This window comes from Acinonyx jubatus, chromosome B1, assembly GCF_027475565.1.
Source record: "Acinonyx jubatus isolate Ajub_Pintada_27869175 chromosome B1, VMU_Ajub_asm_v1.0, whole genome shotgun sequence".
NCBI classification, from domain to species: Eukaryota; Metazoa; Chordata; class Mammalia; order Carnivora; family Felidae; genus Acinonyx; species Acinonyx jubatus.
Window position 1 is genome coordinate 30,142,319 of NC_069382.1, and position 26,620 is coordinate 30,168,938.

Consider the following 26,620-nt stretch of genomic DNA (forward strand, 5'->3'; position numbering starts at 1 on the left):
TTCTCATCATTAGAAAAAAATTATAATTATATAGTGGCAAATGTTAACTAGGCTTATTGTGGTGATCCTCTTGCAATATATACATATATCGATCATTATTTTGTACTACTGAAATTAATGTGTCAATTATAGCTCAGTTTAAAAAACTATTCACTGGGTTCACCTGTTGGTGGTGAGCAGGGAAGGAGTGTTATTCTAAATCAAACTGAAAAATATATCACTTCCCCTACTTAAAACGATTTGGGTAGTGTGGTGTGGTGACCCTGGTGAGTATAGTCTACCTTTGGATTTCTTCCACATCACTATTATTTTTTAAGAAGCTTCATCTTTTTATTTATTTTTTTCAAAAATCTCTACACCCAAGGTAGGGCTGAACTCAAGATCTGGAGATCAAGAGTTGCACAATCTACCAATTGAGCCAGGCAAGCACCCCTCTTCCACATTATTTTAAACTTGATTTTACTAACATAAAAGGGCATGTGTGTGTGTGATATGACTGCCCTTTGGGTCTTTAAACCAGGGAAAGCAAGTAGGTGAATGAGAACAATCACAACTGTTTTTTATGAAGCAATGTAAACTATGCATTTAACATACCGCTAGACCTCACATACCTGTATTTTTCAAATGGGATAATTTGCTAAAGGCTACCTGACTTGCCCAAAGATATTTAGTAAATAGCAATTGTTTTTTATAACCTAAGTTTGGTTCCCCAAACCTCTGCTAAATCAATGTTTTCCAATGGTGTGGCTCTAATTCGTAGTTCTCACCAGCATGAAGCAAAATTACATTACTTATGATATACTTAATTATTTCATACCGTGATATGCAAATTAATCGCCCATCCTTATTGTGAGACTGTGCCTTTGTCTACTCTTTGGGTGTTAAACTGAACATTCTTTTGAAAAATGGTGTTTGCTAATAAAGGTTTTCTTTTTCCCATTAAAATAAAAAGCGGGGGAAAGCTGTTAGTCCTCCGATTTTTTAAAAAAATATTATCTAATCCATGAATTTCAAAGGTCAGGACCCAATTCCACACCAAACAAGAGAACAAGAGTGTCTGCGGGGTTAAGTGAGGGAGGAGTGAGCGCGGGAACCAGGGTGTCAGGTGAAGGACAGAGCTTGAGCTCCCCAGCCTGGCGGAGAAGGAGTAAAGACAACGCAGCCCCGGCCTCCAGGCGCTAAGGACCGGGGGGAGGCGGTCCGCGCTTTCCCGGGCGCACTCCGAGACCGAGGACGCCCGGCGGCCGGGGAGGGACAGCCAATCTTCAGGGGCAATCACAACTCGCGCTTTGGATCACGGCGCGCCCATGGACCTCGGCCTCTGCGCTCCAGGACTCGACCGACTCCTGCGCGGGGTGGCAAGGGCCTCCTAGCCGGGTTTACTGTCCCAGGGTGAGAGCTGGAACAAGACCTACAGGGCAGCGGGAGCGCACGGTGACAGTCCGGACGTGGCGCAGGACTTGGAGATGCGCGCGGAAGTTAGACCGCCAAGGGGCGCTGTGCAAGCCGGGAAAATCAGAATTCTCGCGATAGGTGAGACTAGGCTTTCCGGAAGTGATTTTCCGGAAGAAGCATGGTTGCCCCCCAGATTTGGCCGGGTTTGCACGCTGAGCTGCCGACGCTATGCAGTCAGATGATGTGAGTGTCCTGTTTCTCTGCCACCTGGGTTCTCCTGCTTTAGGGGGATCAGCAGCAACACTTAGCTGGCCCATTAGCTTCGTGTCGCTCCGGAACCGAGGCTGCCGGAACCCCGGTTTCCGAGCGTGGGGCTCTCACGTGTCTACCCGGGATCTCGAGCGCTGCCTCAGCGGGGTGAAGGGGCCAGAACAGCGCCAGTCCATAGGGCTGGCTTATTCAGTCCCTGGTGCCCAACAATGAAGGACTTTGCCTATGGTGTCTCTGGACGTGGGAGGCGCGGGTGGAGGTGAGGTTGGGGATGGTATAGCTAAGTTTAGACTTCAGATTTCCAGATCCCATTCTTCCGTGTTCACGTTCCTTTATAATCTTTTTTTTCCTGTGTTAGGATTTTCCTTACATTTGTTCATGGTCTGCCCACGCCATAATTTTTGGAAGCATCCTCCGTTCATTTAATTAGTCCTGGGAAATACAGAAGCGCTGTGTGCCAGGCAGTGTGGTAATTACTGGAGATTTGGTTTTTAATAAGCCAGACAAAAGACCTCTGCTTTTCTGGAGCACTCTGGTGGAGGAGACAGATGGTAAACAAGTGAACATATTTAAAACCATCGTACTGTGTAATAATACTGTGAAAAGAAGACCAAAGTTGATGAAGGAGAGAGTAATTAGGAGAGACCACTTCAGACAAAGCTGTTGTGGGAAGGTTTCTCTGAATAAAAGACATTTGAGCTGAGATCTAAAAGATGAGAATGAACCGTCATTGAGGGGCTGAGGGAAAAGCAAAATATCTGGGCAGTAGGAACAGTACAATACAAAGGTCTGGATATAAGAGAGAAGGACTGTATTAAAGAATATTGATGTGACCTGTGCTATAGGAATCCAGGGAAGAGAGAGAGATAATGAAGTTAGATATGTTTGCGGGACAAGATCATGTAGTGTCTTTTAGGGCTTTTAATGGGAAATGACATCTGACTTTTGTGAAAAGTTGTCTAGTTTTGTGATAGTCTTTTCAAGGAGAGAAAGCATAAGAGCAAGGAAACTAGAGCATGATGAAAATAGTTTCAACCCTGGTTGTAATGGTGGAGATGAAAAGAAGTGGATGCATTTGAGATCTGTATTATCAGTATAACCAAAAAGACTATGTGATGGATTCAATGATGAGGAAAAGGGAGAAATCAAAGGATTTCGAATAGTTCATTGGTGGTTTTATTTATGGAGATGGGGAAGGAACACAGTATTCTTTTAAGGGGTGTGGACATGTTAATGTGTATGAGGCCTTTCAGGCTTCTAAGTGGAGATGTCAAGTAGGCAGTTAAATGTATATACAAGTCTGTAGCTCAGGTGAGAAGTCTGACCAGGAGATGACAACTTGGGAGTCATCAACTTACAGATGACATTTAAAGCCACAAGCCTGGGGCATCTGGGTGGCTCAGTCGGGTAAGCGTCCGACTTCAGCTCAGGTCATGATCTCACAGTTTGTGAGTTCGAGCCCCTTGTCGGGCTCTATGCTGACAGCTCAGAGCCTGGAGCCTTCTTCGGATTCTGTGTCTCCCTCTCTCTCTCTGCCCCTCCCCCACTCACACTGTCTCTCTCTCTCCTTCAAAAATAAATAAACATTAAAAAAAATAATAATAAATAAAGCCACAAGCCAGAATTAACTCCTACTTTCCCAGTTTCATTTCCTCCTACCTGTTTCCTATCATCGCCTGCCAAACACACATCCTATAAAATTCCAAAAATGTTGTTGTTTGTTTACATTTCTTTATGTATTAGGCTTTAACTACTTTAGCTGCTTTAAAGCCTTTCCCAGTTCCTCGGGGCAGCCCACTTAAAGGCTCTTACAAACTTCTTTTGTGGCACTTAGACTAGTGCTTTGTGATGCTTTGTTTACATTTCTTTCTCCCTAAGTAGAGAGGTAAAACTGTTTAAGGACACTACCTTGCTTCATTCAACAAATACTTGAGTGCCTCCTGTGTGTCAGGTTTTAGGATTGTCAGTGCCTTACATAAATTAAGTATACCATCAATGCTGAATGAATAAAGAACACATTAGTTAATAGAGGATAGCAGTAGATGATTTTCTTTGCCCAGATGAGATGAAATTATGGTACATATATGCAACAATTTAGTTCTGTGCAGCCTTTTACAATGGGTAATGAACATATTAAGAAAGTCACAAAATTAGTATCTCATTTTTGTTAAAAATATACATATAGGCATACTGTTGCTGGAATGCATATATAGAAAAAATTCGAAAATATTTACAAAATTCTAATGAAGTTTTATCTGTGGGTGAAGGGGTTGTGGTTACTGATAATTTGTATTTTTTTTCCCTACAAGAATCTGCATAAAAAGAAAACAAATCAGACATTTTTAAAATATTTATTTATTTTGAGAGAAAGAGCAGGAGTAGAGGAGGGTGACACTGAGAGAGAATCCCAAGCAAGCTCTGTGACGTCAGCACAGCCTGTCTCGAGGCTTGAACTCACAAACCGTGAGAACATGACCTGAGCAGGTGGAATCCAGAGTCCAGTGCTTAACCAACTGAACCACCCTGGTGCCCCCACAGATCAAACTGTTTTACAAAGCATGTCTTCCTCCTCTCATTCCTCAAAGACTCCTTTGAGACCTCCTAAGTAAACCAGGGCACTGTGTTTTCCTGGGTTAATACTCCCACCTGTTGGGTCAGAGCAATTGAAATGTGTTCTTACCTTGTCTTGCAGGTTATCTGGGACACACTCGGAAACAAGCAATTTTGTTCCTTCAAAATAAGGTGAGTCTAGATTTGCAACTTGGGCAAAGATTCCTTCAGCTGTCCTCTTGTTAACCCCTCTTACAATTTTTGCTCTTTCCCTCTCATTCTAGAACCAAGACTCAGAGTTTTTGCAGAAATGAATACAGCCTGACTGGACTGTGTAATCGGTCGTCTTGTCCCCTGGCAAACAGTCAGTATGCCACTATCAAAGAAGAGAAAGGTAACTCTTTAGTTTGAACTTCCATGAGAACTAGCCAACAGCTTTTAAAAGGATATTCTTTCGTCTCTCTGTAATATTAACGGTATTTACTTTACCTTGCAGGACAGTGCTACTTGTATATGAAGGTTATAGAACGAGCAGCTTTTCCTAGGCGGCTCTGGGAACGGGTAAGACTTAGGACATAAAATGACAGTGACCCTTGATCAATAACAAAACTGCCACATGCTTTTCTCTCTTCCTTGACCATAGCTACATTAAACTTTTGAAGCCAACCTCATTAGGCCCCTGGGTATCATAGCAGTGAAGGCCCACCTAATCATTTACCCTCACTCTTCAAGCTTTCCTTTTCTGTTTATAGGTCCGGCTTCATAAAAACTATGAGAGAGCACTGGAGCAAATAGATGAAAATCTGATTTACTGGCCCCGTTTCATTCGACACAAGTGTAAGCAGAGATTCACCAAGATCACCCAGTACCTAATTCGAATTAGAAAACTTACATTAAAGCGACAGTGAGTATTTAAATCATTCATCTATTATGTGTATTTTTTTTAAGTCTGTCTTTCCTTGGATCATTTTATGGAGAGACTCTTAAATGTCTAGTAATGGTTCTTACTAAATTGAATTTCAGTAACCTTGTATGATATGCTACGAAGAAACTTTACCTCTGATTAAAGTTGTGCCCTTTGATCTTTTTAAAAAACAGTGTGGGGGTCGGGGGGACACCTGGGTAGTTCAGTTGGTTAAGCATCCGAATCTTGATTTCCGCTCTGGTCATGATCTCTCGGTTTGTGGGATCAAGCCCCATGTCGGGCTGCATGCTGACAGGGCAGAGTCTGCTTGGGATTCTCTCTTTCTCCCTCTCTGTCTTTCCCCTGTTCGCACATACGTGTTCACTTGCGCTCTCTCTTTCAAAATAAATAAAAATAAACTTAAACAAAAATAAAAAACAATATAGTAGAACTTGATGATCTCCTCCCTGTCTGAAAATCAGCTTCAGAAAATTGTATAACTCCTTGACACAATCATAAAATTAGGGATTTAACAATGACCTAAAAAATGGGGATAAATAAGAATGTCAGAACTTTACTCTGGGTTCACCGAAAATTAATTTTAAAAAGTGATATGAAATCCATGGAATTAATTGGATATCTTACTAAGGAGTGCTACGTCCTAATACTTTCTCGTTGTGACCTGCAGAGAAAGCTAAAGGTGACAGTCTTCTACAGACAGTTTTTTTTATGTTTGTTTTTGAGAGAGAGCATGTGAGAGTTGGGGGTCGAGGGGGGGAGCAGAGAGAGGGGCAGGGGACAGAAGACCCGGAGCAGGCCCTGCACTGACAGTGGTGAGCCCCATGCGGGGCTTGAACTCACGGGAGATTGTGACCCGAGTCAAAGTGAGACACTTACCCGACTGAGCCACCCAAGCATCCCTACAGAAAATTATTTTAGTTAACTGAAGCATTAATCATGAAGCATGGTGAGTGCCCTCAGAAGTCTCAGAATGCTCAAAGAAAACAAAAAGTAAAATAAGCATAAAAATATGTGTAAAAATGTGTGACTTGTAGTATTAACTACTTAGGGAATTACAGGTACATAATGTTAGCTATATTGAGCTGAGCCCTACAAAATCAACTCCATTCCTATTTTCTCATTTTTTTAAAGGAACACACAAAACATGCCCTTGGGTTTTCTGATAATGTGTTTTATTTTCCATAGGAGGAAGCTTGTTCCCTTGAGTAAGAAGGTGGAGCGGAGGGAAAAAAGAAGAGAGGTAACTTACCCTTCTTGTATTCATAGCTTCTGTATCTCATTGAGGGTAGGACTCTATAGGTAGGGATCATGAGAAAGATTCAGTCACCATTTCCTGTGAACTGTTTGGGCCTTGGGTAGTGGTTCGCTAATAGATAACAGTATTAGTTGCATAAGATATTGGATATTCGTATTTTAAGATTATGATTTTCAGGGCAGGTTAAAATAAGGGTTCTTGGAGATATATTTAATGGAGAACAGAGAAGTACCTTGTCTGAGATTCTTGAAGTTAAGTATTTTAGAAATCAGAATTTTGGGGGACACCTGGGTGGCTCAGTCAGGTAAGTGTCCAACTTTGGCTCTGGTCATAATCTTGAGGTCTGTGAGTTCGAGCCCTGCATCAGGCTCTGTGCTGACAGCTTGGAGCCTGGAGCCCACTTCAGGTTCTTTGTCTCCCTCTCTGCCCCTCCCCTGCTCACATTCTGTCTCTCTCTCTCAAAAGCAAACATTAAAAGAGAGAGAAATCAGAATTTTGGTATGTTGTTAATCTTACACATTGCATACTACTCAAAGCAGGGTTTGAGCATTCTTTTTTCTTTTTTTTTCCATGGTAAATGTACTCTCTAATTCCCATTCCCTCTTTCCCCCATTCCCCCCAACCCACCTTCCCTCTGGTAACCATCAGTTTTGTATAGTTAAGGATCTGTTTGTCTTTTTTTTTTCCTTGTTTGTTTTGTTTCTTAAATACCACTTTCTCTTTATCCATTCATCAATCGACGTACACTTGGGCTGCTCCCATATTTTGGCTATTGTAAATAATGCTGGCATAAACAGAAGGGTGTGTGTAACCCTTTGAATTAGTGTTTTCGTTTTTTGGGGTAAATACCCAGTAGTGCATTGCCTGCATTGTAGTGTAGTTCCGTTTTTAACTTTTTGAGGGCTCTCCCATACTGTTTCCTACAACAGCTACACCAGTTTGCATTCCCACCGACGGTGCAAAAGGGTTTCTTTTTCTCCACATCCTCACCAACACTTGATGTTTCTTGTGTTTTTGATTTTAGCCATTCTGACAGGTGTGAGGTGATACCTCATTGTGGTTTTGATTTGCATTTCCCTGATGAGTGATGTTGAGCATCTTTTCACGTGTCTTTTGGCCAGCTGGTATCTTTGATGAAATGTCTGTTCATGTCTTCTGCCCATTTTTATTTTTTTTTTAAGTTTATTTTGAGAGAGAGAGAGTGAGTGAGTGTGTGTGTGTGTGTGCTCGCATGCAAGTTGGGGGGAGGGACAGAGGGAGAGAGAGAGAGAGAATCCCGAGGGGGCTCCCTACTGCCAGTGCAGAGCCCAATGCTGGGCTCAAACCCACGAACCATGAGATCATGACCTGAGCTGAAGTCGGACACGGAACCAACTGAGCCATCCAGGTGCCCCTGCCCATTTTTAAATTGGATTGTTTTTGGGTATTGAGTAGTATCAGTTCTTTATATACTAACCCTTTATCAGATATGTCATTTGCAGATATTTTCTGCCATCGAGTAGGTTGCATTTTAGTTTTGTTGATTGTTTCCTTCACTGTACAGAAATATTTTATTTTAATATAATCTCAGTAATTTATTTTTGCATGTATTTGTCTTGCCTCAGGAGACATATCTAGAAAAATGTTGCTATGGCCAATGTCAGAGATTACCACCTGTTCTCTCTTCAAGGATTTTTATGGTTTGGGTCTCATATTTAGGTCTTTAATCCATTTTGAGTTTATTTTTGTGTGTATGGTGAAAGGAAGGGGTCCAATTTCATTCTTTTGCCTGTGGCTCTCCGGTTTTCCCAACAGTGTTATTGAAGAGACTTTTTCCTGTTGAATATTTTAATTCTCCTTTGTCAAAGATTAATTGATGATATAATTGTAAACTTTTTTCTGGGTTTTCTGTTTTATTCCACTGATTTATGTGTCTATTTTTTTTTTAATTTTTTTTAAACGTTTATTTATTTTTGAGACAGAGAGAGACAGAGCATGAACGGGGGAGGGGCAGAGAGAGAGGGAGACACAGAATCTGAAGCAGGCTCCAGGCTCTGAGCCATCTGCCCAGAGCCCGACGCAGGGCTCAAACTCATGGACCGCGAGATCGTGACCTGAGTCGAAGTCGGACGCTTAACCGACTGAGCCACCCAGGCTCCCCTTATGTGTCTATTTTTATGCCAGTATCATACTGTTTTAATTACTACTGCTTGGTAATATAACTTGAAATCTGGAATTGTGATACCTTCAGTTTTTTCTTGTTCAACATTGCTTTGCCTGTTCAGGGTCTTCTGTGGTTTTACTATTTGTTCTAGTTCTGTGAAAATGCTATTGGTATTTTGATAGAAATTGCATTAAATGTGTAGATTGCTTTGGTGTGTGGACATTTTAACAAGATTTGCTCTTCCAGCCCCATGAGTCTTTCCATTTTTTTGCATCATCTTGAATTTCTTTTATTAGTGTTTTATAGTTTTCAGAATACAGGTCTTTCATCTCTTTGGTTAAGTTTATTCCTAGATATTTTATCATTTTTGATGTAATTGTAAATGAGATTGTTTTCTTAATTTTACTTTCTGCTGCTTCATTGTTAGTGTATAGGAATGCAACAGATTTCTGTACATTGATTTTGTATCCTGTGACTTTACCGAATTCATTGATCAGTTCTAGTAGTTTTTTGGTGGAGCCTTCAGGGTTTTCTATATATACAGTGTCATGTCATTTGCATATAATGAGAATTTTATTTCTTCCTTACCAATTTGGTTGCCTTTTCTTTCTTTCTGTTGTCTGATGGCTGTGGCTAGGACTTCTAGTACTATATTGAATAAAAGTGGTGAGAGTGGACATCCTTGCCTTGTTCCCCATTGATGATGATGTTGGCTGTGTGTTTTTCAAATAAGGCCTTTATTATGTTGAGATATGTTCCCTCTAGACCTAGTTTACAGAGGGTTTTTATCACGAATGGTTGCTGTACTTTGTCAAATGCTTTTTCTGCATCTATTGAAATGATAATATGGTTTTTATCGTTTCTCCTAATGATACGTATGTATCATGTTATTTTGTGAATGTGGAACCACTCTTGCATCCTGGGAATAAATCCCACTTGATCGTGGTATGTGATTTTTTTCTAACGCAAGAGGGGAAAAAAGTGATTTTTTTTTTTAAATAACATTTTTTTTCTTTTTTTTTTTTTACTTCTACAGGCTGAAAAATGAGTACTAAGGAAGTAAATGGGTTTACTCAAATTTTTCTGTTACAGGAAAAGGCATTAATAGCTGCTCAGCTGGACAATGCCATTGAAAAGGAATTGCTGGAGCGACTGAAACAAGATACGGTGAGAAAGCTAGGAAGTTTGGGATATAAATTTCACTTTTTAGACAGTAACATCATGCTAGGAAATAGTGGGAAGTGTGTTTTACTTTCAGAGATGCCAGAAAGATCTTCACCTTGATTTTGTTCCTGGAATAGAACAAATATACAGACCTTGGCTTCCCCGTCTTAGTTCGTGAACATGAACATGAAAGGTGCCCTGGTTACCCTTGATGTTCCATCCAGCAAAGAGACCTTTCCCTTTGCACCATACTGTGAACTCCTGTTCCTGACGCAACGGTTTCAGAGCTCTAGATAAGAAAAGGCATGCAGTTCTGATCCTCCTGCATATTACCTTAGTCTAAGGTTCTTTAAAAGGAGTTAAATCTTCTTAAAAATTAATGTCATTTATGAGACAAAATGGATAGAACTTATTTTTCCCGTATTATTTCCTATCAGCAAATTTACATTTGTTCCAACCCACTGATTTTATAAACTACTAAGTGTATAGTGTTTGGTATTAACCACTGATTACTTAAATGTCAGAAATGGGCTTGTAAAGACACTGTTGGCTCTAGGCTTGAAATTAATATAGAAAAATTATTATCCATCACATTAAGTATTCTCATTTAATCACTGAGGAGAAAACAGTATGTCATCGGACAGTGGACTTCAAGTGTAAAATCCAGATGTTGTTAAAGCCAGTCTGTATTTATGTTCTTCAGTATGGCGACATCTACAACTTCCCCATTCATGCCTTCGACAAGGCCCTGGAACAGCAGGAGGCAGAGAGTGACTCTTCAGATGCTGAGGAAAAAGATGATGAAGAAGTAAGCCTTGTTTGTTCGTTTGTGCTTCCCGAAGCAGTAACCTGTAGACCTAGATCTCTTTATATGTACTTGAGTGACAGAACAGCATTTTCACTCCCCTACCCAAAAATAATTATTTGGTCCTTTTTTTTCTATCATGAGATTAATTTTAGTTCAGTCAACAAACTATTAACACGTTGGATTTTAATCTTATTTATTGGCATTCTGAGATTTTTCCTGCAAGGGGACAAATGAAGAATCCTCATCAGCTGACAGAATATACCATTCAGGAACCTGAAATTTATACAGGATTTAATTTCACTATTAACATAGGGGAGGTACTTGAGTGATAGTCTTTTAGAAAAAGGCCAGATTTAGCAGGTAATTGCTAATCACATGGTGCGCTCATACAGGCACATAGGTGTACTTTTCCTAGTAGTGACCCTTTTTTGATATTTGAAATTAATAGATTTAAGTGTTTGTAAAGCCTTTCTAATGTACTTTTTTTTTTTTTTAGCAAATTAAAATGATCTAATGATTTGTATGAGGCATGAGAATTGATATCCCTAAAATGTTTTAATTCAGAAGTATTAAACTTGGAAATAATTAGATTTTGGTTGGGACTAAGTAAGTAGACTATGATTCTGTTTGTTACTGTTGCATTTATCAAAGAATAGAATTAGATGTGTGAGCTGAATTTTCATTCTGTATTTTCAACTTAACAGTTATGTTTTTGTTTTAGGATGTGGGAAAGAGAGAGTTTGTGGAAGATGATGAGGTGGATGAGAGTGACATAAGTGATTTTGAGGTGAGATTTATGGGCAAAAAATTGACCTATGACCTTCAGAGAACAGAACGTTTCTGAACACACACAGAGGCAGATAAATTGCCTAGTTCTAAATTGAGAGGACGATGAAAGGAGTTTGGGAGATGCATCTAGCATTTTCTCTCTTTTTTTCCTCTCTCCATATCAGGATATGGATAAGCTGGATGCCAGTAGTGATGAAGATCAGGATGATAAATCCTCCAGTGAGGAAGAAGAAAAGGCCCTTGATGCCACACATAAAGGCAAAACACCCTTGAAAGGACCTTTGCGGAGGAAACGAGCCTACGTAGAGATAGAGTATGAGCAGGAGACAGAGCCTGTGGCCAAGGCCAAAACCACATGACTTCCCTTCAGACATCTGCAACAGGACTGAACATTTTCAGTATCCTCCTTTCTTTTACCTTAACCACGTATATACCTCCAGGTTTTGCTCTTTCATACAGTATTTCACACAATATTTGTGTCTTTAATATTTATGCTGCTTCTGTGGGGCAAGGAAATCTGGGAGTGGAGAAAGCCTTAAGTTGTGAACAGAGTATTTTTATAGTGTTGGCATATGTTCTGAAGTAACAGCTTGAGCCCAAGAAGCTTAACAGATGAATCTGTGGGTGTAAATATTTCTAAATTTTAAATGCTACCCACCTGTTTTCCTTGGTATCCTTCTCCCCCACCCCCCCTCAACTTTATTTAGAAATGTTCAGATTTCAATTTTTTCTTGTTCTCCTTTCCCTACTTCTGTGGGAATAAAAGAAGGAAAAAGAACTAAGTTACACTGTTGAGTGTAAAAATACCTTTTTTTCTTAAATGATTCCATGTATACAGTTGGAACAAGAAGAAAAGTCTTCCTGTTTTAGGAAAGTAAGACAAATCTTAAGTTCCATCGTAGGGCGTGCCTTCGGAAACCTGCTGGACTTTTCTGATACAGTTCACCACCTTGCTGTCTTCACAGCTTTGGAGAATTTTGACCAGGAGACCCTGAAATATGAAACCAAACGGGCTTTTTCTTTTTAATTGATACTTCTGTTCCTTTTACCTTGGTTCTTGTTTCTTGGTACCATATTCAAAGAAAGAAAGAATGGATGAGACTAGGGAACAGTTCATGGAACAGGTGTAATTTTAAAAGCTGTGTTGGCATGTGGGCAGATGTCCTGCTGGCTCAGGAAGCAGCAGACTGATCCCAGCCAATGCAAATTAGATTGGATCCAGGACTTGAAAACTGCCAGAGATTAAAGAGCCAATACAAAGTAATTTGAATAAACTGATAACACAACAAACAATACTCAATAAATATTGTTAGGATATGAATTTTTTTCATGCTGCTTTATAACCTGAAGATTTCTAAGTGGGATAAGAAATGAGGCAATAGTTTATAAATATATGTAAATATACACACAGCCATTATATGCTTTGGCTATGACAAGTTAACTTTTGTGGCATGTGAAACTAAAGAATTCCCATGTGGAAGAGTGAGGATAAATAAAAATACAGGTGCCCTGGAAAAACTGGAAACATTTCTGGGATCTGAATTACTCTATATTATTACTTCTTGGTGGCTTATAGCTCATTATTTCATCCTTAAAAAAAAAAAAATCAGATATAACAGAACTTAAATTTTAAGAACTCTTAGTCTTTTGCCCATTGTCTATCCTCACCCCAGAGACATCTCCTGAGCCTCTTGCCTTTTGGCCTAAATACCTCTGAATAGCTTTAAAAGCTGAATAAGTTAATCCGCCTTTATTGAAGGTTAGAGGGCTCCCAGGTGAAAACCTGAACCATGCATGTTCATTTACAGACTTGGTCAGGCATGTGAACAGTAAATTATAATCAATCATAGGAGCTTCCTAAGGACCAGGTTGCAGACTCTTACCTTCACTTGTCCTTGACAACAGTGGTCCAGGAGAATCAGGCAATCTGTGGCCTCTTCTAACAAGGTGCTCTTAACAGGCTCAGGTGTAAGGTTTGGATCCCTTGCTACATCACAGATCAGTTTCAAGAGAGCCTTCAATAAGACCACACGTCTACAGGAAACTCTGGAATCAGGAAGAAAAAAGTTACATTCATACTCTAAAATCAGGATATTAAAACTGAAACTTCCAAGGCCATCTAAGTTGTAAAGCCCTCATTTCCTAAATGAAGGAACTGAAGTTAAATGACTTAGGAGACCAGGGAGCTGGAAGCAGAACTAGAGACCAGACGCCAGATTTCTGAACTCATTTTGAGCCCTTTTTTCTGCAGCATGGCTCCAATACACATACTCTGGCCTGCCAAGCCAGAAGCTTGGTTCTACTGTAAGGAAATCACCCCACCTGGAAAGTGAGAAGTGGGATCTCCCCTTACCAGGGGCTTTTACTTTGGGCCAGAGAACAGGAGATGGCCCACAGTCCTTTAACTTATACAGTCATAGGCCTGGAAATTTAAAATGAAGTGAAATATGCTTGGCTTCTGGGACCTAACTGTAATTAGAATTTTCTGTTATTTTAATTCCAGATCCTAGCTTTTACCCTCAGTTAAGCCCAGCCCATTTAACTTCAACTTCTTAGCATTTTTGAAAGTTTTTATTTTGATGAAAAAAAGTTCTGGAAAAGGACAGTGGTGATGGTTGTACAAAATCGTGAAGGTACTTAATGCCACTGAATCCATTTTAAATGGCAAACTGTATGTAGTTTTTCTTACAACAAAAAAACAAAACAAAACAAAAAAACCTTAAAAGCCTTAATAGAAGCTGAACAATAATGGAACTTGTAGTGCAAAAATATGCACAGTACACCATTATCTCTGGACAGAAATGTGACTGGGAGAATAAAAGTTTACATCCCTTGATCTAGTAAGTACTTAACGATTTCCTATACTGTTTGCTGCTCAGTCCTCCACCTATCGTCAACATAAAACCTGCTGTTTCCCACTCCCCAGCCCCCCCCTCGTGCCATACAGGGCACTGATTTTCTCACCTTCCTACTTGGGCTTGCCAATCCTGACTTGGAAGCTTAGTCTCTGCTCTTTAAAGGCCTGCCAATGCTAACTGGATTCAATTTCTTTCATCCATCTATTCAGTCTATTTTAGTCTATTCATTCTTCAAATATTTGTGTATTTAAGAACCAGGTACTGGTTAAACTTTGATATACTCAATATACCAAAGTAGTGGTGTTACAGTTCAGTGGAGGAGAAAGACTGTAAGTAAACCAAAGCAGTCCAGTTCCAGATGTAACTAAGGGAAAAGGTTGGATACATCCTAAGGAAATGAGAGTACTATGGTTCAGAACAGATACAGATGTTAGAGCACTGGACTCCAGCTGAATTAAACTTTGTTGATGCAAGAAAGTATTTTGCTGACTTAACATGTTTCCCTTCCACTTTATTGTTCCTGACACCACCTCAAGCCGGAGTTGGAATGCTTTCTAAGCAATGATATTCTCAGTATTCTCCTGGTCACTGCTCCACACATGTTCAGTAATGAGCTATGAAGGTCTCTGTTCTCAATTAGATTTCAAAAACCTTAGGGTGAACAAAGTTAAGCATGTCTATTACAGCACTTCTAAGTGGACTCAGAAATTCTAATAGGCATTATAAATTGAGGGATATACACCTGAAGTAACAATGGGTGTATTTTATCTTTTCAATGCAACTTCAGTTCAAAATTCAATAGCAATGTAAAAACAGGCCTGTCCTTAATACTTTGTACTGAAAGTATACCTGGACAAGTTCTGAAGTGAAAACTGGCTGAGTTTTGTCCCTCTTGGCCCACCTCCCTGCTTGGCTGTTTTACCTGGGCCAAGTGTACTGCATGAGAAGTTTTAAGGTTTCCAGTGTCTTCAGTCTAGCCTCCTCCTCTGGCCCATCGTAAACCTCCAGGTAGCCGATGATGACTCGCTCCAGCCTCTTCAAGTGCCGGACAGTTAGGATCCCCAACCTGAAAAGGGAAGAGAAGATGTGGCACCACAGAGATGAACTTGAGGGGTGCGGCCAGACCAGCAGCCGGGCACTCGCCTCTTCACAAACGCTGGCAGGTTTCTTGCATAGGTCCTGCGTAAGAGAAGGCGGTGCTCTGGCTCCATGTGGGTCAGGATCAACTGCAGCACCTCGTCACAGTGTGTGGTGGGTCGAGCCCCACCTCCCTTCCAGTGCAGGCCTTTCTCCAGGACGGGGAATAAGTCCAGCAGACACGAGAGCACAGCCTAGGAGGAAGTAACAGAAAAGAAGCGTTCGTTCATTTGCATTCACTGACTCGTCTAGCACCCTTATTAATCTGTCCGTGGGGTCCACATTATAGAATTCTGAAAGATACTAGTAAAAACACAGGAAGTGTATATTATTAACGTTTTTTTTTGAGAGAGCGCATGAGTGGGGGAGGGCAGAGAGAGAGGGGCAGAATCCCAAGCAGGCTCTGTGCTATCAGTGCAGAGCCCAACATGGGCTTGGAACTCCCAAATCGTGAAATCATGACCTGAGCCAAAATCAAAAGTCAGATGCTTAACTGACTGAGCCACCCAGGCACCCCAAGTGTATGTTACTTTATATTCTTTTTTTTTTTTTTTAGTGTATATTTTTGAGAGAGAGAGTATAAGCAGGGGAGGCGCAGAGGGAAAGAGACAGAATCTGAAGCAGGCTGCAGGCTCTGAGCTGTTGGCACAGAGCTCGATGTGGGGCTTGAACTCATGAACTAAGATCACGAGCTGAGCCAAGTTGGACACTTAACCAACTGAGCCACCCAGGCACCCCTTACTTTATATTTTCAAATTTGTTTTATGTTATCTCCAAACAAGTTAACATCTACTCAAGACTGTTCTTTGCTAAGCTATGAAATGGGACTTCATGAGCACACCTGGGACTAACCCAAATTAATTTTTTTTTCATGTTTATTTATTTTGAGAGAGCCTGAGGAGGGGAGGGTTAGAGAGAGAGCAAGAGAGAATCCCGAACTGTGAGATCATGACCTGAGCCGAAATCGAGCTGGACGCCCAACTGACTGAGCCACCCAGGCGCCCCAGACTTTAACTCAAATTTTAGGAGTCTAAGTCCATTGCCATTAAATAAGTTTAAGCAGTAGTTATACATACAGTAAAACCACTCCTGAACAGAATCTAAGATGGTCCTCATCTGTGTCCAGTTTGACCTACCCTATCTGAAGTTTCAGTGTCAAGGCACTCCCTTCTAGCTCTCCTGAGATTTTTGGTTTTTCTATGAGTTTTGTTTTGTTTTTAAACCACCATCTAAAGAGCCCTAAACTTTTTGGCTCTTAGTACCTGGATCCTCAATTTAATACCTAAATTAATATTTAAAATGAAAGGTGGCAGGGGGACAAGGGAAGGGAGGGCAGGCACAAAAAAGGTTATTTCCACCTCTGATTTTATATAACTTCTTTTCTCTGTCTTCAGAATGTTCTCCCATCCTAAGAAAGTTCTATTCATCCGTCAAATATCACCTCCTTCCCAAATCCTAAAACCATCCCAACACCACCAAACCTGGTTAACTGCCTTTTGCTGGACATGTGCTGCCCTTTATACAAATGTTTTTTAATAGATTTATCACTCTGCACTGTAGACATGTAAAAATACTCATTTATTTACATGTCTTTCCAAAGGGTTTCTTTTTAATTTTTTTTTAATGTTTATTTTTGACAGAGAGAGAGGCAGAGCGTGAGTGGGGGAGGGGCAGAAAGAGAGGGAGACACAGAATCCGAAGCAGGCTCTAGGCTCTGAGCTGTCAGCACAGAGCCCGACGCGGGGCTTGAACTCATAGACCGCGAGATCATGACCTGAGCCGAAGTCGGTCGCTCAACCGACTGAGCCACCCAGGCGCCCCTCAAAGGGTTTCTTAAAGCCAGAAAGGCTTTAAGATTCATTGATTTGATTCATTCATTCTTGGAACGGACAGTGGTTACTAGCACACAGTAGATGTTTAAATGTGTATTGGATGAAAGAATGGCACTGGAACATCTAACCTACAAGTTAGAGTTTCAACTGTGAGTTCATAGAGAGGAGCAGAGAAGAACACTTAAGATTAGTAAAACAGAACTTTTCACACATAAAGCCACCCTCAAATAATGTGTAATTGACCCAGATGAAGATAAAACACTGGCTTTTCTGTGGAGACTCAGCAATGTGGATGCCTGCTCAGTATTGAGACATTTTCACGAGTCATTTGCTACCTCTTTATTTTCAAGTTGGCCCTGACTTAGTTATCATCCTCATTTTCCAAGAGAGGAAAAGGGCTCAACTATTCTTATTCGCACAATGCCACCTTCTACTCGAATTTGAGAACTGAGACTCACAGCCAATAAACAAATCGTAGGGTTACCTGGATGAGGTGGTACTCCGGTGTGTACAGGTGGTTGAAAAGGGCGTGGTACAGGACCTGGGCTCTGTTATACTGGAGCAAATCAGCAGCTGGCTGCAAGCAAATTACCCCGTTAAAAGCTTCCTAACGGTGCCAAACCATGGATGATTTTCAAACTTGAATTACGGGTACGTAGGGTCTATTACACCAAAGGATTCATAATAGCACTCTCGGCAAAGTGATGCAGCAGAAGGGTGCTGGGCCCAGAACAGCACCCTCTACTTCTGTGTATACTTTTTTAAAAGCTCCACAACACATAGTTAAGAGGGGAAAAAAAAAAAGTTTCCTTGAGTAACAGCTTGCGCATTTGGGTGTAATCCCTTTCAGTTTCCCATTCTTTTGCTCCTTGAAAGTCAACTGTTAATTACTCAAGGTCTGGTTATTCATTTTGACATGCGTGAGCATGGCCCAGGTGTCTTCCACATATTACCTACGAGACACAATCTACTAGGCTGGCAGAAGGAAAATATAAAGAAAAAATATAAAGAAGTGATTTTTTTCACGTAATGGCATTAATGGAAAGTTAATAGGAAATATGAAAAGGCAAGAATAGTGATATCATGACTCAGTCTGTCCCATCAACACAGATGACAAAGTGCAGAGGTCGCTCACCACATTAAGCACGATGTGATGGAGGCAGTGGACACCCAGTATTTTGTTCTCTGTTTGATAGTCATCCGAGATGAGCAGCGATGGGGGAAGTATCCTCTCCAGATGTTGGTTCAGCCAGGGTCGAGGGACCTGCTGCAGAGTCCATGAGAAAACATGTTTTGTGGCAGGGTTATTCTTCCAGGATTCTCTATATGGAAATGTGAAACCACAGGAAGTAAAGTGATACAGTGTTAGCTAGCAAAAAAAAAAAAAAAAAAAAAAAAAAAAAATTAAACTCTTCAACCTAAATAAAGCATTATCTTGCCCTTGAAAAAAATACATACCCCATAAGATATCTCTTGGTGTTACGCATACTAAATCAAAATAACTTACACTAAATACATTTAATAATCACCCAGGGCTCTGGGTCTAAAGCTAATCCAATGAGAAGGATCCATTTATAACCAACAGCTTGTAAAGAATCTGTGGGTGGTTACAGAGGAGACGTGCTGACACGGGAGAGAAGTAAAGGAAATGTCTTCAAGCATCACTATAATTATTGTAAGGGAGTAAATGAGTCAATATTTGAACAGCAATTTACAACTTATAAAGTGGGTTTACACACTTTACTCAACTAACCTTCAAAATAACTCTATAATAGATAATATTATCTTTATATTACAAAAAAAAGAAACAGGTTCAGAGAAGCCCTCTGACCTGGTTCTACTCAGAAGCAATAAAAAGAAGTACCAGACTACCTCCAAACCAAGCCTTTGAACTCCAAGTTCCTGGTAAGTGAGAGTTATGTACACATTTTTTCTCTCATCACTCTGGTGTTACAAATACTAACAAAATAGCAGGTAGAACTGACAGAAAATACTTTAGCTAACAGCAGTCTATAGGGTGTTTTTCATCCCAAACACTGCTTCCATATCTAATAACCATCCTTATCTAATAACTGTTGATGAGTTTCAAGATCCCCGAGTTTAAATTCAAACCACTTAAGTTTAAATCCTCTCCAAATCCCATTCTCACCTAACTGAAGAAAGTTCAGTATAAATAATTTGGACAGAACTTCCAATGCCAAGGGCAGTTGTCAGGAGGATGGCAAAGAGCACTAGAAAATGGGGAGTCTGAAGACCGGGGCTCTAATGTAGAATTTGCCAATGTCTAATGTCATTTATAGCAAATCACAACCTTTCTGGGCCTTAAGAAATCTCCTATTACAACACCTTTATCTTACTGATGAAGAAACTCAAGTTTCTTTGAGCTCTAACATTCTAAAACGTTAGGGTGAAGCTCAAGTAAGTAGCTCTCTCAACAAGAATACTCACTTATTCAAATCGGCTTTAAGAAGTTCCATTATTAAAATAAATCTCCCTTTCTCATCTTCATTTTCTCCGTGCAGAAATCCTGTCACAGAACCACACTCAGTAACTTGAAGGAGTAAGGCGAGCACCTCTCCAGCAACGTCATGGGATGTTGGGCTGGTCCATGGTTGCTCCAAGCTGTGTGTGACCGCAAAAATATAGATGGGTCCTGCCAAGTCACGTAGGCCTGTCTTCCACTTAGGGCAAACCAAGGAATTCTTGGCCGCCTCAAATTTCCCCAAGAGTTTAAGAAATACTAAGCCAACTGCTGCCGCTTTCTCGGCCACTTCAGAGTAACCATGACCTCTACCTTCCTGCTCCTTGGGTGGGGCTGCATACTTCTCCAGGGCTTTTGCCACCTGCCCCAGCATTTCGGGCATTCCGTGGAGCGATGTGCCACTCCCCTCAAAAAACTGATCGCGTTCTGTGGCTTCTATGAGAGCACCGAGGTCCTGAACTGCTGCACTTTTGCCCTTGCCCCGTCGGGATTCCTGGCTGGTAAGGCGGTGCAAAATCTGGGAGAAGGACTGTCCGAGGGCCGAGGAAGGCCACTCTCCCGGCAAGGAAGTGCCTTCCCGCGATGGGGATTCCCGAGAGCGGTCATGCTCCATTTCTCGGACTGCGGCAGTGATGAGCTGGTCTCCCCCAGAGAACCAAGATGGAGGCAAGGTGGGGGGGGGGGGGAGGGGGTCTGCTAGAGAAAGATCACTCGGATGCTGGAATTCTCCCGAAGAAAACAACTAAAGCCAAATAAAACGGCAAGACGTCCGGGGGACGGAGGACCAAGAGTCTAACCAGCATAATAAAAGTAAAGTCTGTAGAGGAAAAGGTGCAGGAAAGGGAAAGGAGCCTCTCTGGGAGTAAGAGAATCTCAGACTCCCAACGGGTGATTAAAAACAAAAACAAAACCCTAAGAGTTTAAGAAATAACCCCCTAAGGTATGAGCAGAACACCTCCACGGGCACCTCCAGACCTTCCCGCACGCCCTGTGCTCATCAGGATCCGGACCTAGCTATCCTCGCTGCCGCAAAGCACAAAGCTAGCTTCCGCTGATATTGAGGCAACACTTCGTCATTTCACGACCTACTGTCGTAAAGCAACAGAGAATCGGGTTCCAGAAAAGGTGGCGTTTGGGCGAAAAATTTGCATAGATAGATCCTCTTGCTAGTTTTGTTTCTGTTTCCATCTAGTAAGGTAGGAACAAAAGAAGAACATCGATAATGTCTTAAAAGTGTACAGGATTTTACGGTTGAGACTGAGTGTATAAGTACTATGTATGTCACCCTTTCTGTAAAGTCAGTGGGACATCCTCGGGACTCCTTAACAGGAAGCGCGCCCCGATCCTTTTGTGGTTCATAAGCGTGATGATTGGGTGTTCACGCTGTTGTGTGACATGTGCTACCCTTAAGCCTTGTTACGACGCTGGCACATTACCCGTCTGACGTGAACTTTGGAGGATCCTTTTACTCTTCCAGTGATGCAAAAAGTTAGTGTCCTTTATATCCATCGGTATTCTGCTTGCAGGTTGTTACGCTGATTTTTCCAGTTGGATTCGAGCACTAAGCTTTCTAGTTCTATACGAGACGTTAGTAGCCGGGAGCCGGCGATTTTAAATGGCTACCCGTGGGTTGCGGGGAGTCAGTTGCCAGTGTCCGGCGAGAATGGACTTCTGAAGTCTGACCGCCCCCACCCCGACGCGGGGGGCCTTCCAGCAAAATGGGTGGTTCGGGTGGCGTCGGGGGCCGGTTCTCGAGTGTGAGCCCCCTGCGCTGCGGTGTGGCCACGCGCAGTACTGGGCTCTCGGCGGCAGGCGGCGCCTCTCGAGTGTGAGCGCCCTGTGCTGCGGTGTGGCCGCGCGCAGTACTGGGTCTGGGCAGCAGGCGGCGCCGGGAGCGAGCCAGCGGGCTCGACAATCTGCAGGTTCGAGCAGGGGGCCCACAGCCACTTAGCGGTCATTGGTTCGGTTTAGACAGGCGGGGCGGGTTGGACAACCATGGCCCAGTGTGAGAACGTGTCCTGTCTCGCCGTGTCATGTTGCGTCGGCACTGCTTGTCCCCTAGCTGCGGGTTCCCAGAGGGTAGAATTGTGCCCAGGTGACCTGGGCTCCCCAGCGGCGGTTAACGGTGCGTGGCTGTCCTCGGGAGTTTGTTCGTGACTTCCGGTAGTTTCCCCCGCATCGTAGGAGCCCGGGAAGCAGACTTGATTGGTGCCAAGGCGGGAGCGGCAGCGCGGAGAAATGGGCGTCGCACACCGGAAGGGGTCGGAGAGCAGGCTTGGCTGCTTCTCGGAGGGGGAGCCTCGGCTAGCAGCCCCGCGCCTCCGCCACGCACCCAGAAGGTCGCCGCCTGCCTTTGGGATTCCTGCTCCCTCACCCCCACCCCAGAGAATCCAGAGAAAACCCTGTGGGGTTTTCCGATCGTGGGGTGTATGTTTGCAGCGACGGAAGGAGGGAGGTTCTCCTCCCCTGGGAGTGGTTCGGATCCGGAGAGACTTAGAGGATTTTGGTCCCACCTGGGAGAGGGCACTACCTGCGGGTGTCCTATCTGCGATGTCTTCCTTGCTCCCTTCCTTGTTCGCTCGCTGTGTGACCTTGGAGAAAAAGTCCAGTAACCTCTCTGTGTCTTAATTTCTTTAACGGTAAAATGTGAGAAATGATAGCCCCTATTTGTTAGGATTGTTATGAAAAATAAAGAAGTTATATATATGTGTCATATAGGGTTAGGGTTAGAGCAAGCTCTGGGGAGTGTTACATTCTCTACAGGCAGTAGCTTTTAATTGTTAAACCACAGCTTATGTATTAATTTACGTTTCCTCTTTTGAGGGAATTTTGTGGTTAGGAACCTTCCTCTTTGCGTCTTTCATTTGGCCTTGCCTTCTCCGACCAATTGGTGGCTCTCATGATTTTCTAAGTAATTTCAAACATTGACAAAAACTAGTTCATCCCAAGGGGATTCTCCCATATTAAGGCCCGTGTGGGAACAAGAGTGCCAGTCAATAGACTGTTACTGTGTCCCTCCTGTGTGTCAGCCTCTTTTCCCTGTTCTACCCACTGCTTGTGCTAAGTGGATCCAAGATCTCCCTCCCTTGTGAGCAAAGTACCTGTATTGCAGAGACCTCCCCCTCTTCACTCTTGAGTTTCCTGAGGCCAGAGACCATGTCTTTATCCCCAGTGCCTGGCACAATTTAGCCATGCAGTAAACGTTTGTTGAGCTCACGTGTCTATCCACAGAAGACTGGCTGAATAAACCACGGTATATCTACACAATGCAGTTCTGTGAAGCTTTACAAAAGAATGAAGACCATCTCTGTGGAAGGCCACCAAACTCCAGGATACCTTAAGTGAAAAAAGCAAGACTGGGACCCTGTATACGCTGCCTTCCTTCGAAGAAAGATGTGTGCTTTGCTTACATTTTAAAGAAGAAGCAATGGAAATATAAATCACCAACTAATAAAAATGGTTGCATATAAGAAGAACAGGATGTAAGAGATGGAAATAAGGGCTAGACTTATTTTCATATATTGTGTTTTATAGTTTGACTTTGGAATCATGTAAATGGTTTACATGCTACATTTTTAAAAGAAAATAGCAAAGCATTTTGCAAAAGGACAAAAAAAGCCATTAATCGAAGTATATCAGGAGTTACTGACATAACTGCATGGAAATATAAGAAACGGACTTTAAAACTCATTATTTTGACTACATAATCATAGTGTGACACATCTTAAGGATAAAAAAAATGGGCAAGAAATCAAGCTGCATTTAATAACACTTTGTTAGTAATAATACTGGTATTATTTACGTGCTATTGCGTGTATTTGTATTATATATATATGTATAAATAAAATAGTAAATAATTGAATTGATATTGTTGGAAATCAAGGTCTTCAGTGAGAGATGAAAAGATACAGGTATCAAAATCAATGATGTTAGGGATAAGTTGTAGAATGGAAAATTTAAATTGGCAATGGTAGTATGAATTCATGATTAAATTTTCTCTTTCTACAAAATGCATGTATGCAGGCTGTGTCCACTGAAAAGGCCAAGAAGCAATGGCAATCTCTTGGCTATGAGCAGCCCTAGTGTCCAAATGGATCATCTAAATGCCATTGCCCCCTGAAGAGGAACAGAGACCCCTTTAGGAAATGACTGATTTCAGAACCAGGCCAGGGATTGTGTAAGATGAGCCTGTGACATTTTGTTAGGCCAGAAAGCAAGGTAGCTATCAAATACTACTGAGGTTTTGTCAAAAGAACCCAAGAGCAAATAGAAAGGGGCACCCTTTGGCTAAAGATGGAATAGTTTGGGCTCAAGAAAGAATAATGACTGATTTGATCTTAACATATCTATAGAAATCCATGAATACGTAGTAATATTTTTTTAAATCCCTCATTGCTTAGCCTTGTATCACCTAAGGAACTAACTCTTTATTTGGAAAACTGGTAAATAAGAGGAAAAAATCAAGTCTCTATTCTGCTGTTATTTCGGGGTACCCAAATAGTTTGAAAAGATAATAAATGCAACAGAAAAGTTAGAATTAGAGATTCACTCTTCACAACTCCTAATGAAGCACGGGGACAAGGCAACAATGGCTTAACAGCATGGCTATTAAAAGTATGAGGTGGAGGCCGCCTGGCTGGCTCTGTGGGTGCAACATGTGGCTCCTGATCTCAGGGTTGTGAGTTCGAGCCCCATGCTGGGCATGGAGATTACTTACAAATAAAAAATTTAAAAAGTATGAGGTGGAATGTAAGTGGGAAACAAAATGGCTGGATGGAGCTAAAAAACCTGAACCCACTGATTTATCTTAACAGCATCACGAAGAGTGAGACACGCAGATACCGTGTGCAATGGGAAGTACACAGCATCTATGAAATACTCTTGCACAAAAACTGAACCTTCATCTAATCAAACTCCTGGATCTAACTACCAGATAAATGGCAAGAAATATGGCAGACAAACAGATGAAAAAAGACTACGATGGTATCATCAGCCAAACAAGGATATGGGAAGTTCCACAACTTAACGAAGTCTCTTCAAGAAATAACTCACATGGAAGAAATGGGGTGGACGGAGAACTGATAGAAATTAAGAGCTTTTAAAGACATCTCAGCCAACTGCAGTGTCAGATCCTGTTTTCTATAAACTGGGAAAATACCTAAAGTTATAAAACCTTACCCTAAAAATTATAATCCTACCAAACTTCCAGGGAGCCAAAAGACAGCCGTCATTTTTGAATATGAAATATTACATATAACATGAAATTTATATAATATGAAATACATAATACGAAATTTTTTTAAGTGCAACATACAAACTTTAACAAAAATAACAGGCAAAATCAAACAGGCACTTACAGTAAGAGGAAAACTGACTAGAAGCAATTTATCTTGAATACCTTACAGTAACCTACTTGCAGTTGCATTTAACTGAGCTCTGTTGCTGTGAAGAATACAGCTGATGCACAGGTATGGAAGAATGATTTGCACATTTTTCAAATATTCACTGAGTACAACCTTATATACACATATACGTTACATTTGAAAAAGATCTAATCGACGATCCCCAGATATACTTCATTTTGGTTGCTCTTTTGGAAGACGTCGTCTAAAGAGAAGAATATTTGGTTCCGGCTCATGGATCACGTAGTGGACCCAGCCTAGACGCTGTTGGACACCAAGTCTCCTCTATTCCTCTTTAGAGATCAGATGAAATGTTATATACAATATGAAGTAGTGTTTTTTCTACCATGAAGAAAAGTGTTGATGGTAGTCCTACAATCTTTGTCATCAAGAAATCATAATAATTGACCAAGAATGAAAATGATCCAAGCAGTAGTCATAACAGGATCGTTTATTTCATGAGGAGCCCACCTAACCTGAAAAGAATAAAGGACATAATGAGTGTTTAACCTGGATTTAAGGGTATTGAGTAAGGAAGTGGGCAGTCAGAAAAAAGTAGGCTTCCCCAGGAAGAACCTAACAAAGAATTTTCTTGTTGGAGTCAAAAACAGTATGTTTAAAATTTTTTAACATTTATTTATGTTTGAGAGAGAGAGCGAGAACAGGGGAGGGGGAGAGGCGGGGGGGGGGGCGGACAGAGGATGGGATCATTCGTGTCAGGAATGATCCCATCCTCAGAAGCAGATTAAGGCCAGGCCAAGGTTGCCATACCATATTATTCTGAGCTCCTTGCAATAACCTGGCGTTATTGCAACTAGTTTGTGAAACTAAATAACGGATCCCAGAATCTACAGTTTAAGAAAGTGCCAGGTAAAGGGGCACCTGGGTGGCTCAGTCAATTAAGCATCCGACTTAGGCTCAGGTCATGATCTGATGGTTTGTGGGTTCGAGCCCCACATCAGGCTCTGTGCTGACTGCTCAGAGCCTGGAGCCTGCTTGAGTTTCTTTGTCTCCCTCCCTCTCTGCCCTTCCCCCACTCATTCTCTCTCTCTCTCTCTCAAAAATAAATAAACATTAAAAATTTTTTTAAAAAGTGCCAAGTAAAAATGAAGGCTGTCTTTTGGCTCACTGGAAGCTTGGTAGGATTATAATTTTTAGGGTAATGTTTTATACTTGTAGATGATTTAAATGTCAATCTTATAAATTGCTTTCTTTTGATTCTATTTGTAAGTATGCTTTTGTTTTAATGTTTTTGTTATTGTTAACAAACCCATTTGAATAATCCAGAACAACCAAAGAATTTTTTTTTGTCTTTCTTCTTGGACTTGGTACAGTAATTTTGATTTCTTTTTCTCCCTTGGTTTTATTGTTATTTTCAAAGTGATTATACAATAGCTCTAGTGGTAGTCTGAAAGAATTCTAAATCTTAGGGTAGTGTTTTATAAATGTACATTTATATAAATGTGAATCCTGCTACTAAATTATATCCTCCTAATTTGATTTCTAGGGAGTCTAGATGTGTCATTGCTACTTCACAAATCTCTTCTGTTGATTCAGAAACACTGCCAATTTTTTGTTTCTCCTCTAAAGTAATTTTGAATTTTCTTTCA

At 41.4% G+C, this 26,620-nt stretch overlaps 2 protein-coding genes and 1 non-coding gene across 5 annotated transcripts; 2 read left to right on the forward strand and 1 right to left on the reverse strand.

Moving 5' to 3' along the window:
• Positions 1–1,529: 1,529 nt before the first annotated feature.
• On the forward strand, positions 1,530–11,770 carry MAK16 (MAK16 homolog). The gene is made up of 10 exons (XM_015062672.3): positions 1,530–1,638; positions 4,358–4,407; positions 4,500–4,609; positions 4,712–4,776; positions 4,968–5,119; positions 6,326–6,380; positions 9,631–9,705; positions 10,406–10,510; positions 11,232–11,297; positions 11,464–11,770. The coding sequence occupies exons 1-10, from the start codon at positions 1,624–1,626 to the stop codon at positions 11,656–11,658; spliced, it is 888 nt and encodes a 295-aa protein (XP_014918158.2). The 5' UTR covers positions 1,530–1,623; the 3' UTR covers positions 11,659–11,770.
• TTI2 (TELO2 interacting protein 2) lies at positions 10,254–21,116 on the reverse strand. 3 transcript variants are annotated; one of them, XM_053216395.1, is made up of 8 exons: positions 19,575–21,113; positions 18,262–18,448; positions 17,611–17,703; positions 15,301–15,488; positions 15,080–15,223; positions 13,183–13,345; positions 12,109–12,290; positions 10,254–10,488 (listed from the first exon to the last, which is right to left on the reverse strand). In XM_053216395.1, exons 1-7 carry the CDS (start codon positions 20,219–20,221, stop codon positions 12,186–12,188), a joined length of 1,527 nt encoding a protein of 508 aa, XP_053072370.1. In that variant the 5' UTR covers positions 20,222–21,113; the 3' UTR covers positions 10,254–10,488; positions 12,109–12,185. The 3 variants fall into 3 exon arrangements, with proteins under 3 accessions (XP_053072370.1, XP_053072371.1, XP_014918155.1); XM_053216396.1 differs by lacking the exon at positions 17,611–17,703 and having other exon boundaries at positions 19,575–21,115; XM_015062669.3 differs by lacking the exons at positions 10,254–10,488; positions 12,109–12,290 and adding an exon at positions 12,393–12,531 and having other exon boundaries at positions 19,575–21,116.
• LOC113604738 (small nucleolar RNA U13) lies at positions 20,951–21,054 on the forward strand. Its single transcript, XR_003426759.2, has one exon. It is a non-coding gene; the product is annotated as a small nucleolar RNA U13 (small nucleolar RNA).
• Positions 21,117–26,620: the final 5,504 nt, after the last annotated feature.

Excerpts from the sequence above, each read along its gene's own strand:
- MAK16 (XM_015062672.3), top strand. Across the intron at positions 4,610-4,711 it reads CACTATCAAAGAAGAGAAAG|GACAGTGCTACTTGTATATG; the intron begins GTAACTCTTTAG and ends TTTACCTTGCAG. Across the intron at positions 9,706-10,405 it reads AGCGACTGAAACAAGATACG|TATGGCGACATCTACAACTT; the intron begins GTGAGAAAGCTA and ends TATGTTCTTCAG.
- TTI2 (XM_053216395.1), bottom strand. The coding sequence starts at position 20,221 with ATGGAGCATGACCGCTCTCGGGAATCCCCATCGCGGGAAGGCACTTCC. Across the intron at positions 17,704-18,261 it reads ATCACATCGTGCTTAATGTG|CCAGCTGCTGATTTGCTCCA; the intron begins GTGAGCGACCTC and ends ATTTGCTTGCAG. Across the intron at positions 15,224-15,300 it reads CTGCCAGCGTTTGTGAAGAG|GTTGGGGATCCTAACTGTCC; the intron begins GCGAGTGCCCGG and ends TTCCCTTTTCAG.